This window comes from Mugil cephalus, chromosome 8 (assembly GCF_022458985.1).
Source record: "Mugil cephalus isolate CIBA_MC_2020 chromosome 8, CIBA_Mcephalus_1.1, whole genome shotgun sequence".
NCBI lineage: Eukaryota > Metazoa > Chordata > Actinopteri > Mugiliformes > Mugilidae > Mugil > Mugil cephalus.
In genome coordinates, this window is record NC_061777.1 from 521,402 (window position 1) to 535,564 (window position 14,163).

At 39.1% G+C, this 14,163-nt stretch overlaps 1 protein-coding gene across 1 annotated transcript; it reads left to right on the top strand.

Moving 5' to 3' along the window:
• Positions 1 to 742: 742 nt before the first annotated feature.
• On the top strand, positions 743 to 9,668 carry LOC125012764 (GTPase IMAP family member 8-like). The gene is made up of 5 exons (XM_047592897.1): positions 743 to 793; positions 3,595 to 3,648; positions 4,146 to 4,799; positions 5,286 to 6,461; positions 6,716 to 9,668. Exons 1-5 carry the CDS (start codon positions 784 to 786, stop codon positions 8,299 to 8,301), a joined length of 3,480 nt encoding a protein of 1,159 aa, XP_047448853.1. The 5' UTR covers positions 743 to 783; the 3' UTR covers positions 8,302 to 9,668.
• The last annotated feature ends 4,495 nt before the right edge of the window (positions 9,669 to 14,163 follow it).

The window sequence follows — 14,163 nt, forward strand, 5'->3', positions numbered from 1 at the left end:
TAGTCTGAGTGTGAGGACTGGGTTTGTGTCAGGGTTTTGGTGTCTTTGGTATTCAGTGATTAAATACCCACAGCCTCCATTATGTCACTAAACCATTAGATCAGATTCACAGTTTATGAGCTGAGATGAAAACAGATGTTTAGTTAAAGATGGTTTAGTGCTGATTGACACGGTGCTGAAATGAGTTGATGTTCTATGGACAATTTGACAGCAAAACCCAAGAAACATTGGTGTGGACGAAGGAGACTGAGACATAAGTCATGAGACATGATGTGGGATAAATACAAAAACATGTGAGTGTCACAGTAAACGGAGCATGTTTACATCATTTAATAGCTGTTCCAGTTAATATAGGGCTACGTTAAAAGGCCACTGAGGTGGAGTGTAACTAATTCATATGACCTGAGAAAAAGAGGCTCAGCCACAGTAGGATGAAGACTCCATCTCTGGTTTATATCATGTTCTGATGCTGCATGTATGTTTAGATCACATGTTTCATCGTGTTCCTCCTCTTCTCTCTTATTGGACCCGTCTCCATATGAGCTGGTTCCTCCTGATAAAACTGATCTTTTTTCTTGTCATTACTCACTGGTTCTATATAAATCAAACTGAACTGAACTGGATGGTTTTAGTAAATAGAGATTCATCTTAACTGGACTCTGTGACCTGATATTAACGTTGACTGGAAGCTGCTTCTGGTTCAGAGTCAATGAGAAATGTTCAAGTCTTTTTCTTCTTCTCTGCAGCTGATTCAGTCTCTGATGTTTCCAGCAAAGTCACATAATGGAGACTGGTGAGTCCTCTCACTGTCCATCAGTCTGTCCTCTCACTGTCCATCAGTCTGTCCTTTATCAGTCTGTCCTTTATCAGTCTGTCCTCTCACTGTCCATCAGTCTGTCCTTGGTCTATATAGGGTCCAGAGAGGGGGTACCAGGGTCTAGATGCGTTCCATGACCAGCCTCTTGAAGCAGGGTGTGTGTAGGTGCGATGGGACAATAGTCTATGAGGCAGGACACTGTGGACTTGTTTGGCACGGGGACGATTAAAGTAGTCGTCCAACCACTGCTCATTATTTGCCCTTGAAAAACATATCAAATAAAGTAATGAGAAGTGTGTGTGTGTGTGTGTGTGTGTGTGTGTGTGTGTTGTTTCAGGTCATGTGGTTCCTCTAGCACCATGTGCTTCATTAGGTTCTAGCACTAGTGAAAACCTTTTATTATAACAGTCCTTCATGGAGGTTCTGGTATTCAGTATTAGCCTCTACTAACTGACAGCTGTTGATTCAACTGTGTTTTCACTGTGGCGTCTGTGGTTTGTTGTACTACTGAATAGAATTGTTGTACTGACACGTGTTCCTATGAAATGGTGATCTGAAAACTGCTGCTCAGGCCTTTATTTTTATGTTTTTTTTTGCTGACATTATAATTTTAACCAAACAGTTCTGGATTGTGAGTCATGAGATTTATGGCACCATTCACTCACAGTTCTATTTCACAGCAGGCTGAAGAAAAAGCAGAAGAAGGGGCATTTGCAGTTCAGTCACTTGTTGTATTTACTGAGTTAAGTTGGATTCATGAATTCTCTGCAATAACTAACATACAGTGTTTAATTCATGGAAAAGTGGAAGGATTTCAACATTAGATTATTCAATATTACAATTAAACATTATTAGTCTTCTTTTTAGCTTTGTGTCTTAAATATAACTCGATCTTTATTGTTGGAATAATCTTTTGAAAATGTGAGTTCACTGCACCACACAACTACTACTAATAACGACCATTCTGATTATTTCCCCCTCAAACATGAGCAGGACTGTCCCCTCTCCCCGTTTCTCTTCACTGTCACCATTGAACAGCTAGTTGTGGACTTCAGGTCCAGCCAGATGTCAGGAATATAAGCTGTACTTATTTGCTGATGACCTTTTGCTTTTTATCTCTGACCCAGGCAGATCTGTTCCTGTAGCACTAAATTTGCTCAGAGAGTTTGGGCAAATTTCAGATTATAAATTAAACATAAAAGCGAGTTCATGCCAGTTAACAAGGAAGACAAAGTGTATCCCCAATCTCGTTTTCCTTTAAAGCCATCTTCTCAACATCTAATTGGGCGGTGGTCCTTTTTTTTTTTTCTTTTTTTTTTTACCACTATCTCTTACTGAATGTATAAATTGTGTCAAAATGAAAGTACTGCCTAAATTTCTACATCTGTTTTATTTGTACCCATTTTCCTTCCTAAACAGTTTTTTTTTCTTTTTCAGATTAATTTCTTTAAAAAAAGCCCAAGGAGCTGGGTGATCTAGCTTTCCCCAACTTTCTACTCTATTAGTGGGCAGCAAACGTCCGAGCTGTTTTATACTGCTGCTGTAACAACAAACAATCTCTGTCATGGCTCCAGATAGAGGAAGCATCACATGGCTCCTTTTCCCTCATGTCCGTTCTGTGTCGTCCCTCGTCTGTCTCACTTCCTGTATATTCTGACAGCGTCATGAGAACTGGTTAAGAATCTGGACTCATTTCAAACTGCACTTTCTCTTTCTCTGGGTACTGTGGTTTCTTCCCACCTCCAAAGACATGCGGTTAGGTTGACTGGTTAACTTCAATTATTATAGACTTTATATCAAAACATGCAGTTTCATCAGGATCGGTGTGCTATTACTTTTCTCCACAAAATACAAATTAAACTGAAACATTTTCCATTGAAATGAATGGGATGGGCAAAAAAAGAGCAAAAAAGAAAAGACGTCTACTGATCAGACATACTTTCACCTAGAGACTTCATTTGAACTTGAAAATGTAGACATGAGTCTTGTGTATTGGTGTATTAATCCTCGTTTTGATAGGTGTTATAGTTTTAGATCAGTCACTGTTCAATGATTACGATCATTTTTGTAGAAATTCTGAGTTTATCATGGGTGTGTATTGCGCAGAATGTTTGTACTAGAGTGCGTGACATCAGTTGTGTGAGTGGAGAGGATGTCTGAAATTGCCTGAAACTTTTCTCTTTCCACGCTCCTCACGGGCACAATTTACACATTAGACTCGTGAGTTTTTCCACTGTTGTAGACAAACTTCTGTCTCTTTTAAAACTCCTGTTTTAAACTCACATGTGTCTCCAAGAAAGGACAAAGGACAAAAAATATATCAAAGTCTTCAGGAAGGTCTTACAACGCCCGCAGCCTGCTTATTTTTCTGATAGGAGCTACCGTTTTGTCACAGTGAGCCCAAATGTGAGACCAGCGCAGAGGGAGAAAATTGCCCTTTTTCTGTCTGTCTCCATGCGCTTTAGTCGTCATACACAACCACCTTTGGTTACCATGGCAACCTCTGACCCTCAGGCCGGAGCCACAGCTGACCAGTTCATTAATCAGGGACTCCTCTGATGTCTCTGCTGTTCATACAGCTGACACACACACACACACACACACACACACACACACACACACACACACACACACATTTATATAAATATAAATATTTGGACAAAAATATAATGCTATTGTACTATTTGACTCACATTTTAATGTTAATATAGTCCATTTTATAGAGATTACATCAGAGAACACAAAGAAAGAACTGAAGTATTTCTGTGTCTTTACAGCTACAGATCAGCCTCTGAAGCGCAGCAGTAGCTTTGGATTACTGCCACCTTTCAGTGAGTCAAACTGAACTAAATTAGATTTTAATTTCAAATCCTATCTTGTTATTTTAGACATTTCCACCCAAATTGGTAATTAGTGTTATAATACTTTCTGGGTCATTACAAAGATCACAAGACTGATCACTTTAGTGCAATAACAGATATCTTTTACAGAGAACAATTACAGTCGAATTAGAGACATGCTGAGGTTTATACACCAACATGTACAAAGAAACGGTCTTTCCTCCATGAGTCCAGTCTGCTGTCTGCTCTTTCAAGGTGTCTAATGACTGGACCGCTACTTCACATGTATGACCCAGAGTATTTTTTATTTATGTTTTTACTTGTTCAAGGAATTAAAGAGTACAGCAGAATAACTTAAAGGCCAGCATCAGTGACTGGGACCAGAATCTGTTATTACTATATTAATTTTACTGTGGCTATAAGGTGATGACTAAAGTTGTTTTAATGTCAAGTTGCTGTTTAAACCACTGAACCCATTTTCTCTCCAGTGTCTGAGCTGAGGGTTGTCCTTCTGGGGAACAGCTGCTCTGAGAGGAGTTCAGTGGGGAACTTCATCCTGGGAGAGAACACGTTCAACTCAGAGGAAGAACCAGAACGTTGTCTAAAAGTCAGTGGACTGATTAAAGACAAAGAAATAGTTCTCATCAACACTCCAGATCTGCTGCTCTCCAACATCTCTGAAGATGAACTCAGAGAACATGTAGGAACCTGTGTGAGACTCTCTGATCCTGGACCTCATGTGTTGCTGCTGGTTCTACAGCCTGAAGACTTCACTGAGGAACACAGACAGAGACTCTGCAGAGTCCTGGAACTCTTCAGTGATCGATCATTTCATCATTCACTGGTTCTGATAACATCACCCAGAGAGGAGAGATCAGCTTCCATTGAAGAACACATGAAACATCCACCTTTAGGAGACTTTATCAGTAAATGTAGAGCCACATTGTTGCTGCAGGAGAAACCTGATCACCAACAGCTGTTATCAGTCATAAAAAACGTAGTGAAGGAGAACAATGGAGACCATGTGATATGTGATGTGTTCAAAGATTCAGCATCTGGTTTACCTGCTGGTCATCAAACAAGAGCAAACATGGATGAAGAACAAAGAGTCAGAGTCCACTCAGATCCTGTTAAAGGCACCGGTGAGTGTTTTATGATGTGCAGGTCATTCTTGAACTTTCAATATTCGTTAAAGCTATTTTGTAGGTATTTCCAGTGTACATTAAAAAGTTAAACATTAATTTCAATATTGTTAATATTGAATATTGATTGCAATGGTTAGTGTTTGAGTTACTGAGATATAAACAATGTCTGGGATTGAATTTGGTGTCTGACACTAATTAAATGTACAGTAGGTCAATTTCTAACCAAATCATTACAGTTCCAGAGAAAAAAGGAAAAGGTTTATAAACTCGCAAGAACCTGGAAAATAGGTCCTAAAACTAATGTAAATTCTTATTTTGAACAACTCTCACAGTAAACTAGTTTTATGATTTTGTTTTTAATTGGTTCCCGAAGTTTCTGTCAAACTTAATTCCAGATACAAAGATGACAGTGAGTTGTATATTTTATTTTACTGCCATGTTGGAAGGAAATGTTTAATCTTATTTATTTAATATTCATTACAGCACATCAACTCAGAATAGTGGTGTTTGGAAGAAGCGATAACAAAAAAACAAAACTCGGAAACTTCATTTCTGGAACAAAAGGGTTTCATATCCGCAAAAATTTTGAAGGCAAACGAATGCAGTGTGTGGCTGCCAGCGGTGACTGGAACAGGAAACCACTAACAGTGGTTAAAACTCCAGATGTCTTCAGTCTTCCTGTGGAAGCATTTGTAGAAGAGATGAAGAACTGTGTGAGTCTCTGTCCTCCTGGACCAAATGTTCTGCTGCTGTTAGTGAGGCCTTCTGATTTCACTGAGAAGAACAGAAAAACTCTGAAGTTCATCCTGAGTTTGTTTGGACAAGAAGTCTTTAAATATTCAATGGTGGTCATCACACATGGGGATGAAATGGATGTCTCTGTTAATGAACTCCTTATAGACTGTGGAGGGAGACACTACTACATGTTCAAAGAGGATCACAACCAGCTGATGGAGCAGATTGAGAAGATTGTTGATGGAACCAGAGGAAACTTCCTCACCTTCACTGAAGAGACCATCAAACCAAAGTTAAACCTGGTTCTGTGTGGGAGGAGAGGAGCAGTGAAGACTTCAGCAGTCAAGGCCATTTTAGGTCAGACAGAGCTTCATTCAGCCTCCAACTCATCAGAGTGTGTTCAGAATCAGGGAGAGGTGTGTGGACGTTGGGTTTCCCTGGTGGAGCTGCCTGCCTTGGATGGAAAACCTCAGGAGGCAGTGATGGAGGAATCATTGAGGTGTATCTCCTTCTGTGATCCTGAGGGCGTCCATGCCTTCATCCTGGTCCTACCTGTGGCTCCCCTCACTGATGAAGACAAGGGAGAGTTAGAGATCATCCAGAACACATTCAGCTCTCGAGTCAATGACTTCACCATCATTCTGTTCACTGTGGAGTCAGATCCAACTCATCCAGCTGTTGTTAACTTTGTAGAAGGAGACAGAGACATCCAGGAGATCTGTCAACGTTTTGGAGGAAGATCTTTTGTTCTCAACATCAACAACAAACAGCAGATCCCACAACTGTTGGAGACTTTAGTAAAAGTCAGACTCTCCAATGATGAACCATGCTGCTACACAACAGGAACATTTGCTCAGGCTCAGATGGATAAAGTCTTACAACAACAGGATAAGATTGAGAAACTGAAAAAGACCAAAGTCTCCTGTAAGTCCTTTAATTTCACATGTGTCTCTTTGTCCATACTCATGTCTCTACATTACAGTCTTGAGTCGACAGTAAACTGTAGCTACTGTGAACCTTTAAGCTAACTCCAGATGTGTGGATGTTGTGTCTCTTATTAATAAATGGAGGAAAACTCTCCTTTGAATAATTTTGTTCATGACCCACTGACATAAAATAGAAGAATACAAACTGAAAAGAAGAATCAATGAACAAACTGCTTTTTAACTCTGTTCCAGCTGCAGGTGATGAAGAGAAGCAGAGTCCAGAGCGTCTCAGGATTGTGTTGATAGGGAAGACTGGAAATGGAAAGAGTTCTTCAGGAAACACCATTCTAGGAAGAAAACAGTTTAAAGCCAAATCAAGTCAAACATCAGTCACCAAACATTGTCAGAAAGCTCAGGGTGAGGTGGACGGTCGTCCTGTTGTTGTAGTGGACACTCCTGGTCTGTTTGACTCAACTTTGTCCCATGAAGACGTCAATGAGGAGATGGTGAAATGTATCAGTCTTCTGGCTCCAGGACCACATGTCTTCCTGTTGGTGTTACAGATTGGAAGATTCACACCAGAGGAGAAGGAGACACTGAAACTCATCAAAGAAGTCTTTGGAAAGAATTCAGAAAAGTTCACCATCATTCTATTAACTGGAGGAGATTTGTTGAAACAACATAAACTGTCCATTGAAGAATACATAGAAACAAAATGTGATGATTCTTTTAAGAAGCTGATCTCTGACTGTGGAGGAAGATACCATGTGTTTAATAACTATGATGAAAACAACCAGCAACAAGTCAGAGAGCTGATAACAAAGATTGACACCATGGTGAAGGAAAATGGAGGCAGCTGCTTCACCAATGAGATGCTGCAAGAGGCTGAAACAGCAATAAAGAAAGAAATGGAGAGAATCCTGAAGGAGAAGGAGGAAGAGATGAAGAGACAGAGAGAGGAACTAGAAAGGAAATATGAGGAAGAAAGGGAAGCCTTAAAAATACAAATGGAAGAACAGACAACAGAAGTTGAAAAGGAGAGAAAACTGAGAGAAAAGCAACTGAAGGAAATGGAGGAAAACATCAAGGAGGAACGAGAGGAAAGAAAGAAAGAACAAGAGAAGAGAGAAGAAGAAGAAATGAAAAGAAAACAGCAGGAAGAAAGACAACTATGGATGTGGGAACAAGAACGAGAAGCTTTGGAGAAAAAAATCAAGTTAGAATCAGAAGAAAAGGAAACAATTGATAGAAAACTGGAGGATATGAGAAAAGAGATGGAAGAAAAACGAGAAGAATGGGAGAAAGAACGAAAAGAATGGTGGGAGAAACGATATCAAGAAAATGAACAGAGACGACAGGAGGAGAAAAGAAGAATGGATGAACTTGAAGAAAAGTACAAGCAGGAAAAAGAAGAATATGAAAAGAAACAAATAGAGGATCAGATCAGAAGAAAAGAGCAAGAGGAGAAAGAGAGAAAAGATTTAGAAGAAAAACACAAACAAACTCTGAAGAATCTGAAGAAGAATTATGAAGATGATGCCAGAAAGAAAGCTGAAGAGTTCAATGGATTTGAAAAGAAACATTTGAGGGAATTAGCAGCTCAGAAAGAAGAGTCTGAGAAACAAATGTATGAATTAATGAGACGTGTGACCAACAACACAGAAAACCTGAATAGAATCAAGTATTTACTGAGAAACCATGAACAACAAATGAAGGAAGAGAAAAATGAGGCTGAAAAGGAAAATCTGCAGAAGTCACAGGAGAAAGAGTTGAATAATTTGATCCAAAAGATTCTGAAACAAAAAGTTGAGAACACATCAAGCTGCAGCATTTTATAAAGTCGTGTTCTTCTTTTGTGATCATACACACTGTTTCTCAGTGTGTATGATCATCTCCAGTAGAACAGTTAAAGAAGAACCAGATGAATGTTTAGGAACAAGTCAAAGTCCTGACCTTCATCCAGTAGAAATGTTGTAGCATCAGTTGATGAGAGGAAATCACCAACATCTCACACTGACCTGGTTCTGTTCTGATTAATGGGATCAAACTCCTCCAAGCTGCAGACAAACTCACAGATATGTGCATGATACCTTTAGTTGGACAGTAAGGGTCATATTTCAGTTTCATGTCTTTCACTGGGTTCTCTTTCTCTCCTTTCAGGACTTGTTTGAAATTCTGATGATGTTTTGAGTCATTTTTATGCAGAAATATAGAAAACAACCTTTAAGCTGCTCTGTATGTTACAGATGACTGATTTCTGCTGTTGGACAATGTTTTTGTATTCCATTACATCTGGACCAGTTAACGTTACTGTTACTGTTGAACTAAGGAGACGTTGTGTGTTGTTCAGTGTGACTCTTTAAAGGACTCATGTTCATTGAAGCTGTGTCTACCTGCTGATCAATGAGACCTTGTAGTTTTTACTCTTTGAAACTCTCCAAATGGAGCTGATCTTCATTCTGGATTTTCTCTCTTCAGGTTTGTTCAAATCAACATTTTATGGTGGAAACATTTGGGTTGTTTTCTTTCCTGTTTTATCTCAGACGTGTTAATGTTCAAAGAGTTGATGCAGCCAGATGCTGTTCATCCTGCAGGAAACCTTCATCTTCTGTTCTCTTGGAGTCTTTGTTTCTAAAATCCAAAGACATGAATGAAGAGGAAGCAGCAGGACTTCAGCAGGAAGCTCTGGTTTTCTTTACAACATGACGGAGAAATGATGTTTGTGATTTCAGTGAAATAAAATGTTCTGAAGTCACAACATGAACTGAACTATGAAACACATGAACATCTTTAACCTGATGTGCAGATATCAGACTGTAGAGACAGAACACATTTTCTTTTTTATCCTGCTTTGATTTATTGAGTCTTCATTTCTGATTATGTAATGTAGATGGATTTCAGTGCATGTATTGATCATCCAGATTTTTATCTTGATATTTGATCCAAAGAAACTTGTAACCATGAGATAAACTGTCAGATGTGTCCTGATAAATAGAATGACATTAGAAACATGTAGAACATCTGTATTTAGACGTCTTCTCTCCTTAACATCTCCACAATCTGTAGCTGATAAGAACTGATTTTACATTCTCATCCAGTGCATTATTTACTAACCAGAGTATATGTTGAATATCTGACTCATTTTATTGGTTCATTGTGAAATTAAACAGCCACAGTATCTGAATAAAGCAAAGTGAACTGAGAACTGGACTGATGAGGTTTTGTCACATTAAGACTGAGAACACACAATCAAACATGTGACTCCTGATTAAAGGTTCACACATGATCAGTAGTGACCAACAAGAGAACAGCACAATATTTACCTGGCAGCTAAAACTCACCCACACATACAACACAGTTCCAGTGTCCTCATGTCACAGGAACATTAACACTTTAGACGACTGGAAAACATGGAGGTACATATTAAAGAGGTTTAAATCTGACACTTGTTCTCCAGTTTACATGTGAATACTTTCAACACTTTGTTTTTCATTTGTTTTTTTATTTGTTTGCTGTAGCCTGAAGCGGGAGCACCAAGGAGACTGGATGTATAGTCAGTTTTCAGAAAGATGATGTTCCACATAGAGTCATAAATCAGAGCTGAATCAGTTTAATTGATTTATTAAGAAAATGAAGCAACTTTACAATAAACATGAACATGATGGTTGGTCAAAATAACTAAACAGAGGAGACTCCAGCAGCCCACAGAGAGCTGGAGGACCTGGTGTCTCCCCTCTAACCCTACATATCTTTGACTCCCTGTTCTGTATCATCTCTGAGAGACAGTTTTTTAAAATGAAAACCAACTGATTAAGACACTGACTGAGTTGATGAACTCCAGAGATCAAACAGAATCATGAACTAGTTCAACATCAGTTTGATCCTGTTTCTTCTTCCGTCTCCAGCTCATATGCTCCAATCACTGCTGCTTTTCAATCTTCAATCTTCTTCTGGAAGTGTTGAGTAAACCTCCTGTACTTTACCATTAAGAACACAATGCAAGAACAGCATCCACATCTTCCAGCCTCTTCAATGAAGAAACAACCTGCTCAAACAAAATGAAATATTTTCTACATCCTTCTTATTGACAGGAGGCACCAAGCAGACGTTCCTACTAAAATAAAAACCTGTGGGTTTAACTGAGGTCGAAACAGCTCAACGTGCAAACTCATACATCAATTCCTTTGTAGCCTGATGCTCTAACTCCACTTTAACAGATGGAATTTTCTTCTCCTTCAAAGCAGCAAACTCATAACAATCAGGAGAAACAACAAACTGCTCTAATTTAAACCCCTCTAACTTAAAGTTTAAACATTTTCATTAGAACCAACGGAAACAAAACTGCTGACCTAAGCAGACTTCTACAAACTCCTCAGATCCTTCTTCCTCAAATCACTTCCACGTTACAGCAACAGACAATACTGTCACAAAACCACAAAAATGTGTCAACCAAGGTTTCAAAAACCACCACAGTGGTTCGGTGGTGGTTGGAGAGGCTGTTGGTGTGGATTGGCAGCCATGTTTCCATCAGAGAGAGAGAGAGAGAGAGAGAGAGAGACTGGACCAAGGTTATTTTACCTGATCATGCATGTAAAGATACATGTGATGCTACATGTCAGAGTAGCGTTAACTTCATGTGTCAACGTTGCTATCATGATTGTGTCTTTTTCTTCTTCTCTTGGGTTCATTCATTCATTCTGATGTTTCCAGCAAAGTGACATAATGGAGACTGCAGCACCTGGTGAGTCCTCTCACTGTCCTCTAACACTGTCCTCTATCACTGTCCTCTAACACTGTCCTCTAACACTGTCCTCTAACACTGTCCTCTATCACTGTCCTTTTCAAAAAGTTGTGCCACTGATTATAAATGAACTTTGTCTCCAGACATTAAATCTGTTCTGTGAACTCTGATTAGAGCTTCATATCAAATACAAATGAGACCAGGACAGAACTGACTTTCAGATATAAAACTCACTTGAACCAGCCAGCAATGAGAGCAGCAGCTCTGAACCACCACCAACACCACTGATCAGTTAGTGAAGTCAATGAGTTATTGAGCTGCTTGTGGACACCAACAATCACAGGATGTTTAGTTCCTACTATCACACTGATGACACACTTCCCACCAACCAGTCAATCAATGTTTCAACTTTCTATTTATCTACAGGGTCAAATGTTCTATCAACATCCCCTAGATCCTCTATATTAAACATGATCAATAGTTGTAATTCACTCTCACTTTAGTCTGGAATTAAGTCACTGAACACAGGTCTGGGAGTAGAGGAAATAAATAATTAAAAGAGAAGACTACAAGCTGAAACATCAACTCACACATGATATATCAGTCAATGCATCTACAAGTTCATGGCAGCCACCCATTCATGCCACTTGGCAGTAAGTTACAGTGAACTGAGTCAGAAATCCTCTTGGTCACATTAACATGTAGGATTCCAGCTTTTCTAGTCACTCGATTCACATTAAACTTTATTTATTCCAACATCTTTGCAGGTTCAGGATGAAATGATAAGTTTCAGCTCAAAATGTCGTCTTAAAGAATGACCACCTCCTCACTCATTGTTGATCCACTTGTAGTGTTTCACTGTGGATTCTCTGTGTTACTGTGTTTTCTCTCCAGTGTCTGAGCTGAGGGTTGTTCTTCTGGAGAACAGCTGGTCTGAGAGGAGTTCAGTGGGGAACTTCATCCTGGGAGAGAACACGTTCAACTCAGAGGAAAAACCAGACCTTTCTCAGACAGTGACTGATTAGGAAGAAATAAGCAGTAGTCATCAATTCTCCAGATCTGCTGCTTCCCAACATCTGAACATTCATGATGTGAATCTCCCATTCCACCACATCCCATAGGTTGATATCTGGTGATTGTGGAGGACATTTCAGTTCAGTGAACTCGTATGTAACTGATGATACTCAGTTCAGATCTGATTGTCAATTGCACTCAGTTGCAGATAAAACCAATAACTTCACCACTAACACAAGGAGAGGTCACTTCAGCACTGGACAGCTCCTCTGAACCCCCTCTACTGCCAGGCTAACACAAGCAGAGGTCACTTCAGCACTGGACAGCTCCACAAGGACACATCAACTTTACCTAGATTCAGCTCGATCTCCAACTACTGCAGCTTCTACATAAAGAGATAAGCTGACATCATCATTCTGCTCGATGGATGGGATATGGTGATGATGGCTGCTGTCACCTGGTGCTTCTCTCAACTTTAGGTTTTTCAGCATGTGTTTCATGATGTATAAAAGGCAGCTAGCTCCCTCTGTCAGTTAGTTAGTGCTGGTTGGTGAAGGTTGGAGTTGGTGGAGATTTTATTTATTCGTGCCACAGCAAAACAGCACTGGACAGAACAATCACATGTTGCCCTGCAGAACATTGTCGAAAACACTGAGCACATAAGTAACATTTATGAACCCCTGAATTCATCATTCTAGTGAGCATTAACATAACTAGAACATTTTTATAGGTTTCTATAAGTATAGGTTGCAATAATGAAAAATCTAGGAAAGAGGGCTTATAAAATAAGGAAAGGCCTCTTTATGTGGCCATTGTGTTATTTTCACCCAGAGCTCTCACAGCAGCCAACACATTTTTCTAGTCTTATACCTGAAAATAGAACAAAGTTTCATTTAGGAATTCAAATGGATTTCATCTAAAAAAAAAAAAAGTTCATATCCAGGGGGATTCTTCTTCGTGTACGCTGTAATAGAGATGTTCTGATACTTTCCCTTTGCCGTTTCCCATGACAAGTCTCCACACTTGATAACAAACTCACAGGACATGGATCAGATAGAATAACCACTGTTCACTAAATCAAACACACATTGGTGTCCTGATCCAGTCACACCACAAACACACTATGATATTTCATTTATTACATGCCAGCATAGATCCATGGTCATTACCTTCATAGAATAAATGATATATACTGTAAATTATATATATTAGGATAAACTGACATGGCTGAAGTTAAAGAATTAAAGTTGTAAATGTTGTGTATATCCAGAGAGATGAATGGTTCTGATGAGCTTTGACATAAAACACTTCATTTGTTATCATTACAAATAACTATTTTCACAATTAATGCTTCAGCAGTGGACTTCATAGAGGACGTATAGAATAAGATGTGGTAGCAATATTTATCATTTTACTTTCATTGAACCATAAGTTAGTCATAAGTCACTTTCCGTCATTTGAGATTTCATTATTAATTTCTTCACTATTAAGAGAGTAAATATATATTTTATAATACTAATAAAGAAAACTATTGTTTATTAGTATTATAGTAGCACAGGCAGCATTAAAGGCACCTCCAGGTTAATAAAGATGTTTTATTCAGTGATGTGCACAATAGAAAGAAAAAAGTCTCATGTGATTAGACCCAGTTGTGATTTGAGTGGGGAGGAGGTACAGGCATGCTCAGTACAGGAACATGGTCTCAACACTGGAGGCTGATGGGAAGAAGGAAGATCAGAGTAGAGACCGTTACAGAGGACATCACATTTAAATCCCAGTATAGAGCTGGGTTTATCCTGGACAGGTCCCCAGTCTATCACAGTGTTCACATATAAAAACAAACATCTTTGAGTGAGAGAGGAGGCACCAACCAAAGTAACACAGGTTCATTTAAGATATTTTTAATTCTTCCTGATACTTTTGAGACATGCTGCTAACAGACTGT

Excerpts from the sequence above, each read along its gene's own strand:
- LOC125012764 (XM_047592897.1), top strand. Across the intron at positions 3,649-4,145 it reads TGGATTACTGCCACCTTTCA|TGTCTGAGCTGAGGGTTGTC; the intron begins GTGAGTCAAACT and ends TTTTCTCTCCAG. Across the intron at positions 4,800-5,285 it reads AGATCCTGTTAAAGGCACCG|CACATCAACTCAGAATAGTG; the intron begins GTGAGTGTTTTA and ends TATTCATTACAG.